General features: G+C 41.7%; 4 protein-coding genes across 4 annotated transcripts; 1 reads left to right on the forward strand and 3 right to left on the reverse strand.

Annotated features, from left to right (window-relative positions):
* Positions 1-906: 906 nt before the first annotated feature.
* Positions 907-11309, forward strand: g6pd (glucose-6-phosphate dehydrogenase). The gene is made up of 13 exons (XM_088995083.1): positions 907-1052; positions 2795-2916; positions 7105-7142; positions 7275-7383; positions 7468-7685; positions 7844-8002; positions 8424-8549; positions 8653-8746; positions 8820-9006; positions 9102-9337; positions 9443-9519; positions 10238-10330; positions 10401-11309. The coding sequence occupies exons 2-13, from the start codon at positions 2800-2802 to the stop codon at positions 10489-10491; spliced, it is 1545 nt and encodes a 514-aa protein (XP_088851209.1). The 5' UTR covers positions 907-1052; positions 2795-2799; the 3' UTR covers positions 10492-11309.
* A 505-nt stretch (positions 11310-11814) lies between these two features.
* On the reverse strand, positions 11815-12858 carry LOC148903031 (glycerol-3-phosphate dehydrogenase [NAD(+)], cytoplasmic-like). The gene is made up of 3 exons (XM_088995096.1): positions 12598-12858; positions 12395-12501; positions 11815-12296 (listed from the first exon to the last, which is right to left on the reverse strand). Exons 1-3 carry the CDS (start codon positions 12748-12750, stop codon positions 12200-12202), a joined length of 357 nt encoding a protein of 118 aa, XP_088851222.1. The 5' UTR covers positions 12751-12858; the 3' UTR covers positions 11815-12199.
* Positions 12859-13326: 468 nt separating this feature from the next.
* LOC148903032 (glycerol-3-phosphate dehydrogenase [NAD(+)], cytoplasmic) lies at positions 13327-16472 on the reverse strand. Its single transcript, XM_088995107.1, has 7 exons — positions 16141-16472; positions 15780-15920; positions 15524-15662; positions 14737-14849; positions 14110-14346; positions 13907-14013; positions 13327-13808 (listed from the first exon to the last, which is right to left on the reverse strand). Exons 1-7 carry the CDS (start codon positions 16339-16341, stop codon positions 13712-13714), a joined length of 1035 nt encoding a protein of 344 aa, XP_088851233.1. The 5' UTR covers positions 16342-16472; the 3' UTR covers positions 13327-13711.
* LOC148903033 (glycerol-3-phosphate dehydrogenase [NAD(+)], cytoplasmic-like) lies at positions 16459-20368 on the reverse strand. Its single transcript, XM_089002926.1, has 8 exons — positions 20143-20368; positions 18894-19071; positions 18533-18673; positions 18277-18415; positions 17490-17602; positions 16863-17099; positions 16660-16766; positions 16459-16561 (listed from the first exon to the last, which is right to left on the reverse strand). Exons 1-8 carry the CDS (start codon positions 20184-20186, stop codon positions 16459-16461), a joined length of 1062 nt encoding a protein of 353 aa, XP_088859052.1. The 5' UTR covers positions 20187-20368.
* Positions 20369-20723: the final 355 nt, after the last annotated feature.

Here is a 20723-nt window from a genome sequence, read left to right on the forward strand (position 1 = left end):
GTCCTTCCATCACGTCAATGCATTTTGCTGTACTTTAGTCTGAAAACGTCGTGTAGGACCAAAAAGAGGCAGAAGAGGGCGACAAATCTCCATGTAAGGAATTAATCAGCCTATGGAAACGGGCTGATTAATTCCTTACACTGCTTTGTCGCCATGTTCTGCCATTTTTGGGTGCGACATTTCCCACCCCTGATGCCTCAAAATGACACGGAATAAATTCTTTAATCGATTGCAAACGTGTATGCTTTCTTCTTCAGAACTATTTGAATCATATTAATAACTGGATGAGTAACAAGAAAGCATATTCTCCGAATCTGAAGCCATTGTTTTGATTCTCGAGCAAGGCAAGACGTCTTGCCGTGACACCACGAACATGGGGGCGGAACCTTCTGAAACTGGCCACTTCCGGGTTTAAATTGAAGTACTTTTTAGACACTTTAAGTCATTTTTATTGGTGTTTTGCATTTGACTAAAAATATCATACTCCTTGTTTTGGGTATTTTAGATTGTATAAAACGTTTTTCGGATGTCAGTTAGGAAACAAAAAAGTGACGTCGGTTGTCCTTTAAAATCAAGTGTAACTTTAAAGAATTGTAAATGATTCATTCAGCAATATTTTTCATGCGTCTGAGCATCTGTTACACAGGGTTGCTCCTAAGCCATCAGAATACAACCAATGAATAGCTCATACTAATAGTACAGTTGATGATTTTGATCGATATGATGATTAATTCTCGAAAACATTCGTTTTCTAATCCCCACTAAGGTACCATCTATTTCCATGCCTTATGCGCGAGGAAGGATCTCGCGTGTACGGGCACGCATTGTAGCCCCGCCCACTAGCTGGCCTGCGACGTCAACCAGCAGCAATGGGAACTCGAGCGAGCGCTGGTGAGTTCCCGCAAACCAATAATATCGCTCAATTCCGCCTTGTCACTTGAACGGGGAAGTAGCTCGTCGTCCCGGTTCGCTGGCGGGTTTTGTGTTTACGGTATTCTCAGCACACAAACTGTGTTCTGTTGTGGTGCGTTTTTTTCCTTGATAACGGGCACGTAAGTAGCACTTTTATTTCCGTTGAATAAGCATTCTTTTTGGGAGAGCTCGGCGCAGCTTGCTAGCTTGGACGAAGCAGCTTGTGTTGTCATAACAGCACGTGAAGCTAAACGCTGATGACAGGGCGCTTTCGACCCCTGACAGCTTGCTGCATGCAAAATGCCTCTACGAAAGTATCGCAGGCAAATGATGCTCCAGTCTCCTTTGCCAACCGGCGCGAGCGTTAAATTTGTCCATTTAAATAATTGTCGAAGAACCGAATAATAGACTCGCAGATTTGACGAGTTGTGTCATCTATCAAGGTGCACAGCGGAATGGTTGATCCCTGCTTAATAAGGGATTTAGGAGAGGATTTGCCTAATATCATTATCGTTTGTCTCGGGCTATTTGCGGGAGTTGTACTCAGTGTAGTTGGGGGCTTTTAGTACGCCGTGCCTCCACACACGTGCTCTCAATGCCTTTATTTATTTCTGTTAAACGACGTCTAGTCTGATATCTTGACCAGAAGCGGCCGAGCTAATGCCAAAAACATTGATGCGGTAGTCCAGGAAGTACAGTATTGTTAAACGTGCTGCGTGCAACTTAAAGTGGTGGAATTTCCCCCTCCTGCACTTTGAGTGAAGAATAATTGGACGAGGAAGTAATTTTGCACAATTCACCCTTCGCCAGAAACGACCCATTCCCAGGCATATTAAGTTATTGTCAATGGGGGGTCAAATACTCACGATGTTTACAACGTAGCTAATGTTAATTAATTCTACTTTTTCTTTTTAATACTTTTCAATAAGAGGGCTCAACAAGTGTTGCACATACAGTAGTTAAACAGTACACTCTGTATAAATTGTAATTAAAAGTATCTGATAATAGTTAAAGTGGGGATTTGAGTCGTTTTCTTAAATACATTGTGTAATAAAAGAACAACAGAAATGAAATGCACTGAAGTCCAAGAGTAAAAAACACATTACATACAATACTCATGTTGACAACTTGCCAAATGGAAACACCACCCTGGGAGTAAATCATTCTTGGAGCTAAAACCAATCAGTCAATTATCTTATAAAGCACCAAATTGGGAATATCTTGCTTCTCCAAATCTGTTGCATAAAACATTGTCATGTCATTCATTCATGCTCTCTGGTTACTGGTCACTGTGATGCTGTTGCTGCATTTTCTGAAGGCTCTTTATGTAGTCTTTGTGAGATATTAAAATTAGTTTGATGAACTGGCTTTTGTAAAAGGTAAATATACAAATCACACAAATCAGAAAAGGGACAAATACAATTTCACAGTAATGTATATGTCACATAGATCTTAATCAATTGAGATGTTACGCATTGCCGACTTTAATTATTTTTGTTTAGGTCCTTTTTCACTTCATTTTCTTCATCAAGGGAGGTTAAAATAAGCCGATGTTGACAAAGTAAGGAGTAGAAAGTACAGATGAGTTGACATGTAGAAACCAAATTAAAATTGTTGTTAGAAAAATAAATGCTCACATAAAGTACTTTGGGAAAGAAATGACTTGTGATGTAATGGGAATGAACCATTTATACTCGATATTGCTATTGCCGCCATTGAGTGTTTTTGAGCTTCACACCCAACAACATAAAATTAGATAAGCTCTTTTGTTGTTATCAAATTACACTTCATGTCTGGTTTATCAAGTGGAGAAATGCTGTTTTTAACCCTCCATACTTTCTCTGCATCACATGCCTTGTCCCCTTTATTATCTATATTATAGAGAAAATGAACAACATTCCGCTCTCACGCTCTGAGGTGTTCGGGGAGCTGAGGAAGGAGCTGCACAATGATCATGAGTTCCGACAATCCGACGTTCATGTATTTATCATCATGGGAGCCTCGGTGAGAATTGAAGTGTAGCAACAGCTGTGTACGTGTGTGCCTGCGTGCGTGCGTGCGTGCGTGTGTGCGTGCGCGTGCGTGTCCGTGTGCGTGCGTGTCCGTGTGCGTGCGTGTCCGTGTGCGTGCGTGTGTGTGTGTGTGTGTGTGTGTGTGTGTGTGTGTGTGTGTGTGTGTGTGTGTGTGTGTGTGTGTGTGTGTGTGTGTCTGTGTGTGTGTGTGTGTGTGTGTGTGTGTGCGTGCGTATGTGTCTGTGTGTGTGTCCATTTACAAAATAGCTGCCGGTTCAATTATTGGACCCGTTTTTAGGAGTGGAACTGAAATGTGAGTTCAAAATGACGTCGTCCATCAGATTATTACATTTCTAAAACACAGCAAGCAAAATGGCTAAATTCACCCTTGCAAACATCCAATATTTTTTAAATCACGGTCTAATCAAGATTTTTCTTCTTTGAAATTCCCAAGCCCATTTTATCAAAATCTGGTTCTTTCCTAGATGGATTCGTGATGAAATAAAGCGTGCAGATTATGTCAGTACAAGTCGTGACGCTGTTTGAACTCGTGCCAAAGGCGTCTGAAACTTGTTCCGTCTGCATTATCTCTTGACACATGCCAATCCATTAAAAAGTATGTAGAAAGTCATCCAATAATACTGCAGTAATTTCACATGATCTGAATGAGGAAATGTTATCAGTGATTTCACCATGGCCCTTCAACCAAAGGCTGCACAGTAAATAGAGCTTTCAAAAGCATCAGCTCAAAGTTCCTCATTGCTTCGACTTTCCGCCCATTCTGCAATGTCACCACAGCCCCTGCCATTAATTTGAAGACGCAGAAAAGCACAGTTGACTATTTTAACACAGGAAGTTTCAGTGCATTCTTCCCATTTCGGATTTCAATTTTTTTTTGGCAGCAAAAGTGAAAAGTCGTCTGTGATGCTGCTAATTCATGGATGGATGTCTGATTAAAGCAGGGGTGTCAAAGTCATTTTTTGCCGCGCGTCACATTGTAGTTATATGGTTTCCTCTCGAGGGCCGTTATGAATTTGGGGAAGCCATTAGAATGTTTAATCCCTGCCACATATTACATAATGAGAGCACAACAAATTAATGAATAACTAGTTTTCCAATCTGAAGTCAGGAATAATGACAGGTATTGTGGTTTACATCCAAAAATATGAAATTTTGGTTAGGATTTGAGCAAGCATCATGGAATTTCACAAGTTTGATTTGTCGTCGCGGGCCGAAAAAAATGATGTGGCGAGCCGGATTTGGCCCCCAGGCCTTGACTTTGACACCGTGGATTAAAAGGGAAGGAGTAACATCCACCCTGATTCATCAGACCACTCCCACTCCACCCTTTTTTCACAACCATTTACTGCTTCATCACAGTCCTTCGACCAAGTTAACAATGAACGGTGCGTTGTTGGAGACGTGTGATTGATCACATTTCGATATTATTTGTGTAAATTGCTGAAACCAAGGCCACGGCCGATAAATTAATGTCGTCATCCAAAGACTTGGAGCTGCTATCACGATAGATAATGCTGCTTCGCCAAAAAATATTGGGATTTTACACTTTGTCTGCTCTAGTGAGCTGGGAATTTATGTAAATTAACAGACAATTTATCCGATGTCAGACATTATGATGGTTTGCTTATCTTTGGAAGCACTTTTTGTCAGCCAGATTGAGTTGAACTCAAAATGAGACTGCTTCTTGGACGTTAGACTGAAGTACAATATTTTAGAATTGTAAAAAACTGCTGCCACCTGCTGGCCAGAAGAGGAAGATGAGGAAGTTGAACTAAGGTTGGGATGCTGTGAAATGAAAATGTCGTCTTTTTTTTGACATTGGCAACATTCATGCAATCAAATGAGCAATTAGTCTGTCGGTGCACACCCAGTACATATGGAAATCTTTCCTCTTGATATGTTTGCACTTGAGTGAGGTGTGGTGTTTTTGCTATGTCATTGGCTGTCAGCATATTCCTTGTAGGTCGCCACCGTGACCGATCAATGAAAGAACTCGACTGTCTGCGGTTTCAACCAGTTCTAGTGACCACGTCGTAGTTTCATTTAATATAGTTGTGGACCACTTCAAGTTATCAGAACTTTTAGTATGTCAATATCTGATCAAATGCAAGAATTGAGAATTCATGCTGCCTCATTAGCAGCTGCTGTATCTAATGCAATGGCAAAAATCAAGTAGAATTCTGGAATAAACATCCATTGATTTATTTTCTGTCCCATCGAATCTTGTTTGTCATTTCAGCTGCCATTCAACTCAATATTCAAATTATTTTTGTATTTCATGCAGCATTTACAGTAAAGTCTCGTTATATCGATATTCTCGGGAGTCCGAAAAAATATCGATATAACCGGGACTATCGATATATCCGACTCTGCGCGCATGTAATTTTCTCCTTGCGTTCATAGAAATAGTATCGTAATAAGCGGTACTATCGATATAACGAGACTTTACTGTATGTTGAATATGTTGAGTTGACATCAACAATATACAGTAATCCCTTGCTAATTCGCGGTTCGATTATCGCTGCCTTTGATGCATTGCAGATTTTTTTCAAACCTAAAAATAAGGCTGCAAAACTCACACAACAGTCATGCCATTATGTCAATGAATCTACGATGTATTACATCAAGAAAGACGAGTCGTGTACCTGACAATATTACTGTATTTACTGTATGTTGATAGTGTAGGTAGCAGAGCTGAAGATGTTGAGGTTTTCTTTGGGAGTGACCAGGTTGGATAGGATCAGGAATGAGTACCTTCGAGGGACAACTCATATTAGAGGTTTTGGAGAGAAAGTCAGAGAGGCCAGACTGAGATGGTTTGGACATGTCCAGAGGAGAGAGTAATTATATCGGGAGAAGGATGCTGAGCCTTGAACTGCCAGGCAGGAGACCGAGAGGAAGACCGAAGAGGAGGTTTATGGATGTGGTCAATGAGGACATGAAGGTAGCTGGTGTGAGAGAAGAGGATGCACAAAACCGGGTTAGATGGAGGACATTGATTCGCTGTGGCGACCCCTGAAGGGAAAAGCCGAAAGGAAAAGAAGAAGACTGTATGTTGATAGTGGACTGTTTATTGCATTAGAGTTTTGTACTATACTGCACACATTTACTGTGCTTCTTTATGCATGTATTGTACTGTGTTCCACTAAATGTGGCCTTATGTATATTTTTTGTACTCATACACATATAAATTTATCAATACGTGTAGGGTTCGCTACATCGCTGTTTTTCGTCTATCGCAGGTGGTCCCGGTGCGCATTAGTCGCGATAAACGAGGGATGACTGTATTATCATTTTCTGCATCAATCTTTCAGTGACACTTAAAGGACAACCGACGTCTCTGGACAAGTTGTGTCCATAATTTGCAAAAAGGCTTCAAATGACTTCTACTGAGCGTATTTTACAAAAGATTCCACCGCATATAGCTATATTTTACGTTTTAAGACTTGGTGACGAGTCCTCACCCTACGTCACTGAACGAACATCCCTGACTGAAAAAAGGACACATTGTATGTTGTATTGTATGTCATGTTTCTCCAAAAAGAGGCAGAAGAGGGCGACAAAGCTCCATGTAAGGAATTAATCAGCCTGTGGAAACGGGCTGATTATTGACTATTGCCTCAAAATGGCACGGAATACATTCTTTAATCGATTGCAAACAGGTATGCTTTCCTCTTCAGAACTATTTGAATCATATTCATAACTGGATGAGTCACAAGAAAGCATATTCTCCGAATCTGAAGCCATTGTTTTGATTCTCCAACAAGGCAAGACGTCTTGAGGTGACACCACGAAGAAGGGGGCGGGACCTGCTGAAACTGGCCACTTCTGGGTTCATTTTTTTGCAGATTTTGGACACTTTGAGTCATTTTTATTGGTGTTTTGCATTTGACTAAAAATATCACACTGCGTGTTTTGGGTATTTTAGATGCTATAAAACGTTTTTCTGATGTCAGTTAGGAAACTAAAAAGTGATGTTGGTTGTCCTTTAAGTCGTTAACTGTGGTTCTACCCACTTTCAGCAATTTCCCCTTTGCTTAAAATACTTTTGTCAACTGTTTTCGTTTGGGAGCATTTTCTTTGTTCAGCAGGGTGACTTGACTAAATTTGCAAGGAACCTGTATCATATTTTTACATCTACATTTGTTTGGACTTGCAGGGTGATTTGGCCAAGAAGAAAATCTACCCAACTTTGTGGTAAGTCAACTTCTGAGCTTGTAAAATTCCTCACATCTATTTATTTATCTTGCAATAATGATGCCATGTACTGTTCCACTGTTGACTTATACTTCTGGATGTACTGAGTCACTTTTGAAAGTTCTCTTTCAGGTGGCTGTTCAGGGACGGTCTCCTCCCAGAAAAAACATTTTTCATTGGCTTTGCTCGCTCTGACCTGACAGTTAACGCGATCAGGACTGCATGCATGCCATACCTCAAGGTAAGAGTTCTCCTTCAAATGATGACAAAGTCCCCTTGGCTGTGATTTACCGATATCACCCCCCTTGTTCATCTCCTGACCTAGGTGACCGACTCTGAAGCAGATCGATTGTCAGTCTTCTTCAGCAGGAATTCGTACATATGTGGCACATATGTAGACGGCCAATCCTTCTCCAATCTCAATAAACATCTTCTCACTCTGCCGGGAGGATCAGAGGCAAACCGGCTTTTCTACTTGGCTCTGCCGCCCACAGTCTACCACGATGTTACCAAGAATATAAAGCACCACTGTATGAGTGAAATGTCAGTCGATGCTTTTTTTCTTCTTCTTCTTCTCATATCGCTTGCTGTGCGCTTGTGTATGGATTGATATTTTTTTCTGAAAACTGTATGCTCGAAGCTCAGGTCTTGGCCTGGATATGAATGATGATTTATAATGATGCCCCTTCTGTTCTTTGCAGAGGCTGGACCCGAGTGATTGTAGAGAAGCCGTTTGGGCATGACCTTCAGAGTTCTGAAGAACTGTCTGCTCACCTCTCTTCCCTCTTCTCAGAAGACCAGATATATCGTATAGATCACTATCTAGGGAAAGAAATGGTGCAGAACCTTATGGTACTTAGGTAAGAAGTTAAAAAAGTTGGTTAATACACCATGAGTTATGCAAAAACTCAAAACCGGATGTTGCACCAAAACGGAATGCTTCCTTGTACCGAACACAACAGCTGGATGAAATGTTGTGACTTATCTCCTTTTTGTTTTACTAAACACTCTCAGGGGGTTGTCTGTCGTATAACTGTGGTAACATGCGGAGTGGGTTGTAATATACAGTACAGTATATGATTCTGTTACCTAACTAACTGAGGTCACCAAAATCGGTCTAACCATTTCAAAAAGCAATTTCGAGGCCAAATCACTCAGTGGGTTTGACCGATCCGATTTTAAAGGTTGACATCCCCGCCAATATGACACAAGGAAACCAAAAATGGTCATTCAACAAAATAAGCTTGTTGTGCCACTTGGACATTCAACTTGTGGTTACAGATTTGGAAACCGCATCTTTGGCCCAATCTGGAATCGGGACAGCGTGGCCTGTGTGGTCCTAACATTTAAAGAACCTTTTGGCACTCAGGGAAGAGGAGGCTACTTCGATGACTTTGGAATTATTCGGTGAGTGGACAAATTTTGCTTTATGCTGCAGTTAAATGCTGTTAACCAGAAAAAAAGGAGATTTGATTCGGCCACACGATTAGCTGTTGTTTGTCTTGATTAGAGATGTCATGCAGAACCACTTGCTCCAGTTGCTGTCTTTGGTTGCCATGGAGAAACCAGCCTCCACCAGCTCTGATGATGTCAGGGACGAAAAGGTACAGTGGTTTTTCTCACTGCTACAAAATGGGATGTCACGGTTTACTCTTTTGGTGTGTGTTCTCCTTGAAGGTTAAAGTGCTAAAATGCATCAAGCCAATTTTAATGTCAGACGTGGTGCTGGGTCAGTACGTGGGTGACCCAGAGGGCAATGGAGATGCCAAGTTCGGTTATCTCGATGATCCCACCGTTCCCAAAGGATCGACTCAGTCCACTTTTGCCACAGCAGTGCTGTATGTGCACAACGAGCGCTGGGATGGTAAAATTGGCTCGCCCTTCAGAAAACCTCCACAGCACAAAGTCTGTCGCTCACAGTCATTCAGATCTGAGTTGCAACATTTGTTCCCTTCTCAGGTGTTCCTTTCATCCTTCGCTGCGGAAAAGCTCTAAACGAGAGGAAAGCCGAGGTTCGGCTGCAATTCACAGATGTCCCAGGGGATATTTTTGGAAATCAGTGTCGCCGCAATGAGCTGGTGGTCCGTGTGCAACCCAACGAAGCCGTCTACGCCAAGATGATGAGCAAGAAACCTGGCGTGTACTTTAGCCCGGAGGAGACGGAGCTGGACCTTACTTACAAGAGCAGATATAAGGCATGCGTTCTCGACAATGATTACGCTTCATGAAAGGCTAGCACACATCAAATAGGGGTTTGACCCATCAAAACATAATCATCCTAGGTTTTTTTTCTTCTGTAGGATGTGAAGCTACCTGATGCTTATGAACGTCTCATTTTGGATGTCTTCTGTGGGAGTCAGATGCACTTTGTACGCAGGTCTGTAGTCGACTTTGCCACTTGAATGGCTGTTGGACTAACACTGCCTACCCAAGCAGGTTAACTCATTCACTGCCATTCACAAATTTATTTGTGAATTGAAAATATGACAAACCGTCATTCCCAAATTTGTTCGAGTTTGTTTTTTTCTTGTTTTGGTGCCAATATAGTGCTGGCCATGGCCTCTGGCAATGTTTTTATCCCCTTCCACAAGGGGGTAGCATTTCCTTTTTTTCACTTTAGGGCTTTGTTCTAGCTTCAGCTGTTGGTAAAGCGCTATATAAACCAATATGTATGTATCGCATTGTATTTTGGACAGCCGCCCTCATTCCAAGCTCATACAAATCCAGACCCATATCATTTAAGAATTCTTTTTTTTTCTGATGAAATAAGAGTCTGCATTGGATTGGATTTGCCTTAATTAGTCTCGCAGTGGAGAAATTTACATTTCACAGCAGCAAAGTGATGAAAGGAATGAAAGTAGAAAAACAAAATACATGAGCTGCTGGAAAGGCAGCCACTCTCAAAAGAATGAAAAAAAAGCTGAAGAATGTTTGTGTAGTCTTAAAACTCAATATTCTGTGGGTTCTGGAATTCGAGTGGCAAAAAAAACCCTGGAACTGGAGCGGACACATTTTTGCACATGTCTGGCAGTGAATGAGTTAATGTGCCTTTTTCAAAGTGGTACAAACACTAAAAGATTGTCATGATTCAACAGTGATGAATTAAAGGAAGCCTGGAGGATCTTCACGCCGCTCCTTCACCAAATTGACAAAGAGAAGCCAAAACCTATACCATACACCTATGGAAGGTTAGTTACAGTATATCCTCAATGGGAAGTAAACATCACAAACACATTTTGACAGTCTTCCTCTTTCTAGCCGGGGCCCAGCAGAAGCAGATGACCTTTTGAAGAAAGTTGGATTCCGCTATGCAGGCACTTACGTATGGGTGAACCCCAACAAACTTTGAGCTATGCCGAGTTTAGGGGGCAAAAAGGTTGGGAGTATAGTTTGAGGGGTGTGCCCATGTTTGAGCCACACTGTCCCAACATGCTTTTACAGAGTGATGTCTTTCCATACTGCGGCTCCAGTTATATCTCAGGTAAACAGGTTATTTGTCTGAGCCACTTTATCAGGTGTTCAAAAGAGTGATGAATTTACCCAAGCTGGCAAAGTGACTTCATCCCACTGTCTCGTTGTTTGTGGGGAACAGATACAGGTAACTTATTTTGCGAACAAAAGAAATACCATTTTTAATAAGTCGGATAAACCGGCTCTCTAGCTCATCAACTGTCACATTCAGCAGTCTCGCACTTGACCAAAAAGATGGTAACGTAAAACATTACCACACGAAGTACTGTCCACAAGCAAAGGTCATCGTTATGATTGTATCATCACAAAGCTTTGGTTTCATTTTATTGATCACATTAAGTGGTTGTTTCTTTTTTTCCACCTTCTGTCTGCGTGACCAGAAAATTGCTTCCTGTAAATAGACACACAGGAGGATGCTGACAGTTTCTTTGCACTGTTGGAATTGTCTTAAGTGTACACTCGGGTGAGAAGGCAAACGCTTCTAACTTGCCTCCCTTTTATTGCATTCCCTTTTGTTTTCATGTTCATACTTATCCAAGTTCATTCCATACTTTAGATGGAGAAAAGTGAAGCAGGTTTCCACATCTTTGAATGTCTGTGTCATGACCAATTATGTACTGCTCTTTTCTGCACTGTCATGTAATGCTAGCAATACTACAGTATATCTACATATGTAATAAACTACTTTTGCTTCTATGTGAACGCATTTCTTGGTTTTATTCAAGCACCATATTGTAATTTCAAATAGAAATATATATTAACTGCCAGCAGCATTTTCTCAATTTTTCTATTTTTTGACCAATTCGAGATTTCCTCTTAACGAAACGTGCAAGTATTGTGTTAATAGTTCTAATTAGGAGAAACTATTATTCCACTAATGTCTACATAGCAATTTATTCACAAATGACAAATACTGAGATAACATTAAAAAAATGCAAGCTCTTCCTCAGTCATGTTACCAAGGGGACGGACATTTAAGTATCTGTTTGCAGAAATAGATGCAAATTAGCTAACACTTAGCAACCATGCATTCAAAGGCACTTGCGTTGAGTAAAAACAGTCACTGTGCATTGTCAATGCAACGTACAAGATAAGAAATGATATGCGGACACTAAAAGCTAAGACATGGGTTCCGTTATGATCAAATAGCTTCTGGACGGCATCACATCATTACGTTGTCCATATCTGCTGAATATTCAAATTTGTGTTTTAAATGCCCCCATAAACATTAAACAATGTTAGGTGAAGGGGAGTCAGATGAAATCGGTCAAGTCACTGTTGATAGCCTCCTAGTGGAGGAAGTCAAGTAAAATCCCGGATTTCTCTTCTGGCTTTAAGACATGAACAAGCAAGAAGAAAACAGGGAAATAGAGGGGAAAAAAATATCTACCAAGCTTCGACATGATATCATGAAATGAAAGAACACTTTAACCTACAGTATGGCGTATGACAGTGTGAGTGACTTAAAAACAATGCAACATCTCCATGGAGTGATCACGAGCAAGACCACAGCAAATTTTGGATGCGCAACAAATGACGTGGTAACATTCTCCGTGTAGAAGGCACTTTGTCAATTTGTTTGAGTTTTACATGTGCTCCGGATGATTTTGTAAGCAGCTTATAAACTCTGTGACTGGATGGCCTTGGTAGCAGATCTGATAGACTGCGTTGAATAGTGGGAACCTGAGGGAGGAAAAAGTCTGCAGTCAGTGGAAAAATTAGGTGGACACTAGTTAGTTCCCCCCCCCAAGTTGGGCTGTGTGTTTTGATGCTTGGCTTACTTGTCAACTAAGTTTTTGTGCTTGAGGATGAGATACACCTCAGCTGCAGTCGCTGGTCCTTGCAGCTTTTGACCGTTCAGCATCTCTTTCTCCAGCTGCTCAATAGACTGACAAAGAGATAGAACATGACAGTGACATCTTATTAAAAATGCAGACAAGATCACACAACTTGAGGAGTGTTCTCCCTTCCCTCTCCCACTCACCTTTCCCGTCTTTGCAAAGGCTTCTGCAACCTTGCGATTGCGACCACCATAGCAGGTTGTGATGAGATCCGCAACGCCGCAGCTTTCCAGGAAGGTTGCGGAGGACACAGGCCCGGCAGTGCAGAAAATGCGGGCAAATGCGATCATCTCCATCAGTCCCAAACGAATGACTGCCGCTTTGGTGTTGTCCCCGAAACCCAGACCATCACAGAAACCTGCCCCGACGGCAACAATGTTCTGTAAGGCATGTAGAGAAGAACAGCTATTCCCATGAAATGCAACTTGCCTCATTAATGCAGCATTTTCTCAATTTTTCTATTTTTTGACCAATTCGAGATTTCCTCTTAACGAAACGTGCAAGTATTGTGTTAATAGTTCTAATTAGGAGAAACTATTATTCCACTAATGTCTACATAGCAATTTATTCACAAATGACAAATACTGAGATAACATTAAAAAAATGCAAGCTCTTCCTCAGTCATGTTACCAAGGGGACGGACATTTAAGTATCTGTTTGCAGAAATAGATGCAAATTAGCTAACACTTAGCAACCATGCATTCAAAGGCACTTGCGTTGAGTAAAAACAGTCACTGTGCATTGTCAATGCAACGTACAAGATAAGAAATGATATGCGGACACTAAAAGCTAAGACATGGGTTCCGTTATGATCAAATAGCTTCTGGACGGCATCACATCATTACGTTGTCCATATCTGCTGAATATTCAAATTTGTGTTTTAAATGCCCCCATAAACATTAAACAATGTTAGGTGAAGGGGAGTCAGATGAAATCGGTCAAGTCACTGTTGATAGCCTCCTAGTGGAGGAAGTCAAGTAAAATCCCGGATTTCTCTTCTGGCTTTAAGACATGAACAAGCAAGAAGAAAACAGGGAAATAGAGGGGAAAAAAATATCTACCAAGCTTCGACATGATATCATGAAATGAAAGAACACTTTAACCTACAGTATGGCGTATGACAGTGTGAGTGACTTAAAAACAATGCAACATCTCCATGGAGTGATCACGAGCAAGACCACAGCAAATTTTGGATGCGCAACAAATGACGTGGTAACATTCTCCGTGTAGAAGGCACTTTGTCAATTTGTTTGAGTTTTACATGTGCTCCGGATGATTTTGTAAGCAGCTTATAAACTCTGTGACTGGATGGCCTTGGTAGCAGATCTGATAGACTGCGTTGAATAGTGGGAACCTGAGGGAGGAAAAAGTCTGCAGTCAGTGGAAAAATTAGGTGGACACTAGTTAGTTCCCCCCCCCAAGTTGGGCTGTGTGTTTTGATGCTTGGCTTACTTGTCAACTAAGTTTTTGTGCTTGAGGATGAGATACACCTCAGCTGCAGTCGCTGGTCCTTGCAGCTTTTGACCGTTCAGCATCTCTTTCTCCAGCTGCTCAATAGACTGACAAAGAGATAGAACATGACAGTGACATCTTATTAAAAATGCAGACAAGATCACACAACTTGAGGAGTGTTCTCCCTTCCCTCTCCCACTCACCTTTCCCGTCTTTGCAAAGGCTTCTGCAACCTTGCGATTGCGACCACCATAGCAGGTTGTGATGAGATCCGCAACGCCGCAGCTTTCCAGGAAGGTTGCGGAGGACACAGGCCCGGCAGTGCAGAAAATGCGGGCAAATGCGATCATCTCCATCAGTCCCAAACGAATGACTGCCGCTTTGGTGTTGTCCCCGAAACCCAGACCATCACAGAAACCTGCCCCGACGGCAACAATGTTCTGTAAGGCATGTAGAGAAGAACAGCTATTCCCATGAAATGCAACTTGCCTCATTAATATTGCACACTATACCAATACTATCTCTTGAATTCACAGGCGAATGAAACAAAGACACAATTTTAGGGTCTGTTGGAACAAAGGAATGACTTTGAATCAGATCTAACGGTATTAAGGGAACATTTTAGTATCACAGTAACTAGCCATTACAATTTGTGTCAACAAGCCATTGCCGTTTGCAGACAGGTAACCTATATCCAACTCTATGAAGCTGGATGTAAAAAAAATATTACCTCATCAAGCCTACATTCCCAATGAATACATGTTAAACAGAAAAAAATGCTGGTCAATGGCTTTGCTGATGTCAACTGTAATTTTGTGCAGAAAGCTCACCTTTAAAGCGCCACAGATTTCCACCACATCATGTTCTGGCACCACAGTAACACGGAAGTTGCTGGTCTGCATGAGTTCTTTTAGAAGAGCTCCGTGTTTTTCGTTCTTGCATCCTGGAAGATGAAAACCCAACCACAAGCACTTATGTCTTTTTTTTCTAAAAGAGGCATGCCAACCCTAGTAAATGACGGTACTGTTGAGAAAATTGCACTTAGATTCCCCTCAGCTCTGAGGATGGCTTAAAATACAGCCACAGGCTGCCTGAAATGTTACAAAAACTGCAGGATGCGAGTCCAAACTAACCCGGCTAGCTTCACCCTGTCTCATTTAAGCAAGGAAGTAAATGGCACATTTAATAAGAACCCATGGTAAAAAGACAAAGCTGAATTTAGAACCGATACTGGCAAGAACACTTTCATGGTTTTACCTGCAACTCTTAGGGACAGATTCTGCCACTCTGAAAGATATTTTGAATTGAAATAAATTCCAAAGCAAGCAAACGGAAATACTATAACCTTGAAAGGCAGTTATTGATTCTGCCCAATACAGTGGCTGACTCTAAAATAGGTGGTATGGAAAAATACATACAATAAAAAACAAAAATAGATTGACTTAAATCTTCACACCTTCTGATTTGTGATAAAATACCCCTTCAATCTGATTTATACAATGCCATACATGCTACAGCGGTGGTGGTACATTCTGGGATTAGCATTGGATATGGGGTAGATGGTAACAAACATAGTAGGAAACAAGTAGGCCCAGAAAACAATAAATTAAAACTAACCAATGGTAGTCTCACAAAACTTTTCATCAGCTACTTCGTTGGCAATGTTGGCCCCCATCAGCACACTCATTGCAATTCCGAGCTTCTCCTGGATCACATCAGAAATGAGTTTAAGTCCATCAGGCCCCTCGTCCACTCCCTACAAAGAAGCAATCACATAAAAAATCTTATTATGTATTCACATCATGGCCCTTTAAGAACCTGACCTCACTGTGAAGCAGTCTTCGGATGAAGCAACAATATTGCAAAGTCAAACCTTGATTAGAGATATGCCCAATGCATCACTCTTTATTTTGCCCTTCATGGTGTCACAGGCTTTCCCAATAAACTGGTGCGGGATGACAAACACCAGAATGTCTGCATCGCCGGATGCCTCCAGCAGGTCTGCAACTGCCAGCTGAAGAGAAATGGCAGTATGGAAAGATGGAAAACGTTGTTAATGCGTTTACATCTGATGGACGATAAGCCTGATAAGACCTGAATGCAAAAGGACATATAGATATATGCATAGGAAGCATAACATGCATTCTAGCGAGCGCTGTATGCAATAGCAGAAAGGCCAAGGCAACATTCCACAAACATTTGGGTAAATGAGAAGAAACCAAATGTGGGCTTACCACATTTGCTGGTAGCTTGTGCCCAGGAAGGTACTTCACATTCTCATGGTCAGTGTTGATAATTTCAGTCAGTTTGCGCCCATGCACCAACTCCTCAAACACCCACATTTTTACTGTGTTGTCAAATTTGGAATTCCGGGCGGTGTTGGCCCCCACTATCTTGGCAATGGCAGAGCCCCTGTGTTGTTCATAATCTTTCATTAGTTTTGGACTTGACCCCAAAATATATTACAGTCACATTCAAATTCGGTTGGTATGAAGCATTCTATGGCACTTGGTTGAGTGTGTTGAAAAGACCTTGAGAGTGTATGAATTCTTTTAAAAGCCGGTGACAGACTCCATGTTGCTTTTTTGCATGCTATGGTAACGGTACATACACAGTGTGCCTTTTATCTGATAGACTGCGTTGAATAGTGGGAACCTGAGGGAGGAAAAAGTCTGCAGTCAGTGGAAAAATTAGGTGGACACTAGTTAGTTCCCCCCCCCAAGTTGGGCTGTGTGTTTTGATGCTTGGCTTACTTGTCAACTAAGTTTTTGTGCTTGAGGATGAGATACACCTCAGCTGCAGTCGCTGGTCCTTGCAGCTTTTGACCGTTCAGCATCTCTTTCTCCAGCTGCTCAATAGACTGACAAAGAGATAGAACATGACAGTGACATCTTATTAAAAATGCAGACAAGATCACACAACTTGAGGAGTGTTCTCCCTTCCCTCTCCCACTCACCTTTCCCGTCTTTGCAAAGGCTTCTGCAACCTTGCGATTGCGACCACCATAGCAGGTTGTGATGAGATCCGCAACGCCGCAGCTTTCCAGGAAGGTTGCGGAGGACACAGGCCCGGCAGTGCAGAAAATGCGGGCAAATGCGATCATCTCCATCAGTCCCAAACGAATGACTGCCGCTTTGGTGTTGTCCCCGAAACCCAGACCATCACAGAAACCTGCCCCGACGGCAACAATGTTCTGTAAGGCATGTAGAGAAGAACAGCTATTCCCATGAAATGCAACTTGCCTCATTAATATTGCACACTATACCAATACTATCTCTTGAATTCACAGGCGAATGAAACAAAGACACAATTTTAGGGTCTGTTGGAACAAAGGAATGACTTTGAATCAGATCTAACGGTATTAAGGGTACATTTTAGTATCACAGTAACTAGCCATTACAATTTGTGTCAACAAGCCATTGCCGTTTGCAGACAGGTAACCTATATCCAACTCTATGAAGCTGGATGTAAAAAAAATATTACCTCATCAAGCCTACATTCCCAATGAATACATGTTAAACAGAAAAAAATGCTGGTCAATGGCTTTGCTGATGTCAACTGTAATTTTGTGCAGAAAGCTCACCTTTAAAGCGCCACAGATTTCCACCACATCATGTTCTGGCACCACAGTAACACGGAAGTTGCTGGTCTGCATGAGTTCTTTTAGAAGAGCTCCGTGTTTTTCGTTCTTGCATCCTGGAAGATGAAAACCCAACCACAAGCACTTATGTCTTTTTTTTCTAAAAGAGGCATGCCAACCCTAGTAAATGACGGTACTGTTGAGAAAATTGCACTTAGATTCCCCTCAGCTCTGAGGATGGCTTAAAATACAGCCACAGGCTGCCTGAAATGTTACAAAAACTGCAGGATGCGAGTCCAAACTAACCCGGCTAGCTTCACCCTGTCTCATTTAAGCAAGGAAGTAAATGGCACATTTAATAAGAACCCATGGTAAAAAGACAAAGCTGAATTTAGAACCGATACTGGCAAGAACACTTTCATGGTTTTACCTGCAACTCTTAGGGACAGATTCTGCCACTCTGAAAGATATTTTGAATTGAAATAAATTCCAAAGCAAGCAAACGGAAATACTATAACCTTGAAAGGCAGTTATTGATTCTGCCCAATACAGTGGCTGACTCTAAAATAGGTGGTATGGAAAAATACATACAATAAAAAACAAAAATAGATTGACTTAAATCTTCACACCTTCTGATTTGTGATAAAATACCCCTTCAATCTGATTTATACAATGCCATACATGCTACAGCGGTGGTGGTACATTCTGGGATTAGCATTGGATATGGGGTAGATGGTAACAAACATAGTAGGAAACAAGTAGGCCCAGAAAACAATAAATTAAAACTAACCAATGGTAGTCTCACAAAACTTTTCATCAGCTACTTCGTTGGCAATGTTGGCCCCCATCAGCACACTCATTGCAATTCCGAGCTTCTCCTGGATCACATCAGAAATGAGTTTAAGTCCATCAGGCCCCTCGTCCACTCCCTACAAAGAAGCAATCACATAAAAAATCTTATTATGTATTCACATCATGGCCCTTTAAGAACCTGACCTCACTGTGAAGCAGTCTTCGGATGAAGCAACAATATTGCAAAGTCAAACCTTGATTAGAGATATGCCCAATGCATCACTCTTTATTTTGCCCTTCATGGTGTCACAGGCTTTCCCAATAAACTGGTGCGGGATGACAAACACCAGAATGTCTGCATCGCCGGATGCCTCCAGCAGGTCTGCAACTGCCAGCTGAAGAGAAATGGCAGTATGGAAAGATGGAAAACGTTGTTAATGCGTTTACATCTGATGGACGATAAGCCTGATAAGACCTGAATGCAAAAGGACATATAGATATATGCATAGGAAGCATAACATGCATTCTAGCGAGCGCTGTATGCAATAGCAGAAAGGCCAAGGCAACATTCCACAAACATTTGGGTAAATGAGAAGAAACCAAATGTGGGCTTACCACATTTGCTGGTAGCTTGTGCCCAGGAAGGTACTTCACATTCTCATGGTCAGTGTTGATAATTTCAGTCAGTTTGCGCCCATGCACCAACTCCTCAAACACCCACATTTTTACTGTGTTGTCAAATTTGGAATTCCGGGCGGTGTTGGCCCCCACTATCTTGGCAATGGCAGAGCCCCTGTGTTGTTCATAATCTTTCATTAGTTTTGGACTTGACCCCAAAATATATTACAGTCACATTCAAATTCGGTTGGTATGAAGCATTCTATGGCACTTGGTTGAGTGTGTTGAAAAGACCTTGAGAGTGTATGAATTCTTTTAAAAGCCGGTGACAGACTCCATGTTGCTTTTTTGCATGCTATGGTAACGGTACATACACAGTGTGCCTTTTTCCAGTGGACTACATAGGAAATTTTAAATTGCGCGTGCCTTTAGTGTAGTATTACAAACCATGTTAAAGAATACTTAGAATTAGTCTTCATAAGATAAAATGGGATTCAAGTTATCTATCGGTATCTAAAGTTCACCTAATATGCGGGTGACCATCCTTTTCAATACTAAGCGCTTCTTCTGCACTGACTACCGAGGGCGATCAATGAGACACACTTCATAAATTTACTCAAATGTCCTTTCATTACATGTGATATTAATCTACTGTATATGAATATAACCTTGACTCGTTGTCCGTCATTACATTTACTATTATATAGTCACTATATTTTCCACGTTAGTTTTTTCTTCCAAAGTCATCATACTTATAACACATTAAAATAACGCCACGATTATATGAATAGTTCGTTGATTTCTTACAGGTGATTTGTTTGAAATGTATATCCGTAGTGTATTGTATCCTGTATAAATGCATAAACCGGCAATGGCGTGTGACGTCAAACAGCAGTGAGCGTCAGGTGCCGAAACATTACTCACACAAACTCAAAACAACAGCTTGTTAAGTATAACCGAAAACGAATAACAGCAGTTTAGTTCGCGGATTCCTTTTGGGTGTGTACCCAAAAGGACGACCAGACCATTTGAATGCTTAAGTAGCATCAATGGCTCAGCGAAGCAGATGCTCTGCCAGTTATCTAGTCGTTGGCTGGCCGGTGATGCTAATTTGGCTAGCATAAGTAACACCGGAGAACACCGTCGGGACGGCCACGCGTTTGCAACGTCAGTCCTATCCAACACCCCGCCAGCCTCCCTCGCACCGTGGAGCGTTGCTGTTGCTGCTGCTGCTGCCATTACTTGCCAATTTCCAGATCCGATGATGCAGACTTTCTTCGTGGCTTCCATGGCGAAAATGCAAATCGATGAGTAGCTGAGTAAACTCTCGGCGACGTTACGCAACGTTCAAGTAGCTGCTGCCTGCCAAATGTGCCGGAGCGGACGCCGAGCCTTTCGTTATTGGCCCAGGCGAGGAGGACTCCGGCCCGCCCACTGCAGTCGACGTTCCAACCCGTTCAGTCAATCATTCATCGAGGCGATATGAGATTAGTGGGTTCTAAGGAACTCGTGGAAACGTCTCATTCACACCTCAACTCACTTATCCTTATTACCGGAAATCGTACTATCCTTGTCACAACCCCCAGTTGACATTAAAATTATGCATAATTAAAAACTTCGGTCTAATTCGTGTCCAAGTCTACGTACAATAGCTGCATATGGTAAATATATGGGAGCGAGTTTACTTCGTTTTATGCCGCCTTTAAAAAATCATGATATAATGTATATACTGTCAATTTCATGGCCCTTGAGGGCACAACATTTGCCTGGGTGGCAAAGGCAAATACTAGGGTGTTTCTTGTTAAGATAACAAAACAGCACATTGTC

The sequence above is a fragment of the Hippocampus bargibanti genome, linkage group LG01, assembly GCF_051943395.1.
Source record: "Hippocampus bargibanti isolate YZ-2025 linkage group LG01, ASM5194339v1, whole genome shotgun sequence".
NCBI classification, from domain to species: domain Eukaryota; kingdom Metazoa; phylum Chordata; class Actinopteri; order Syngnathiformes; family Syngnathidae; genus Hippocampus; species Hippocampus bargibanti.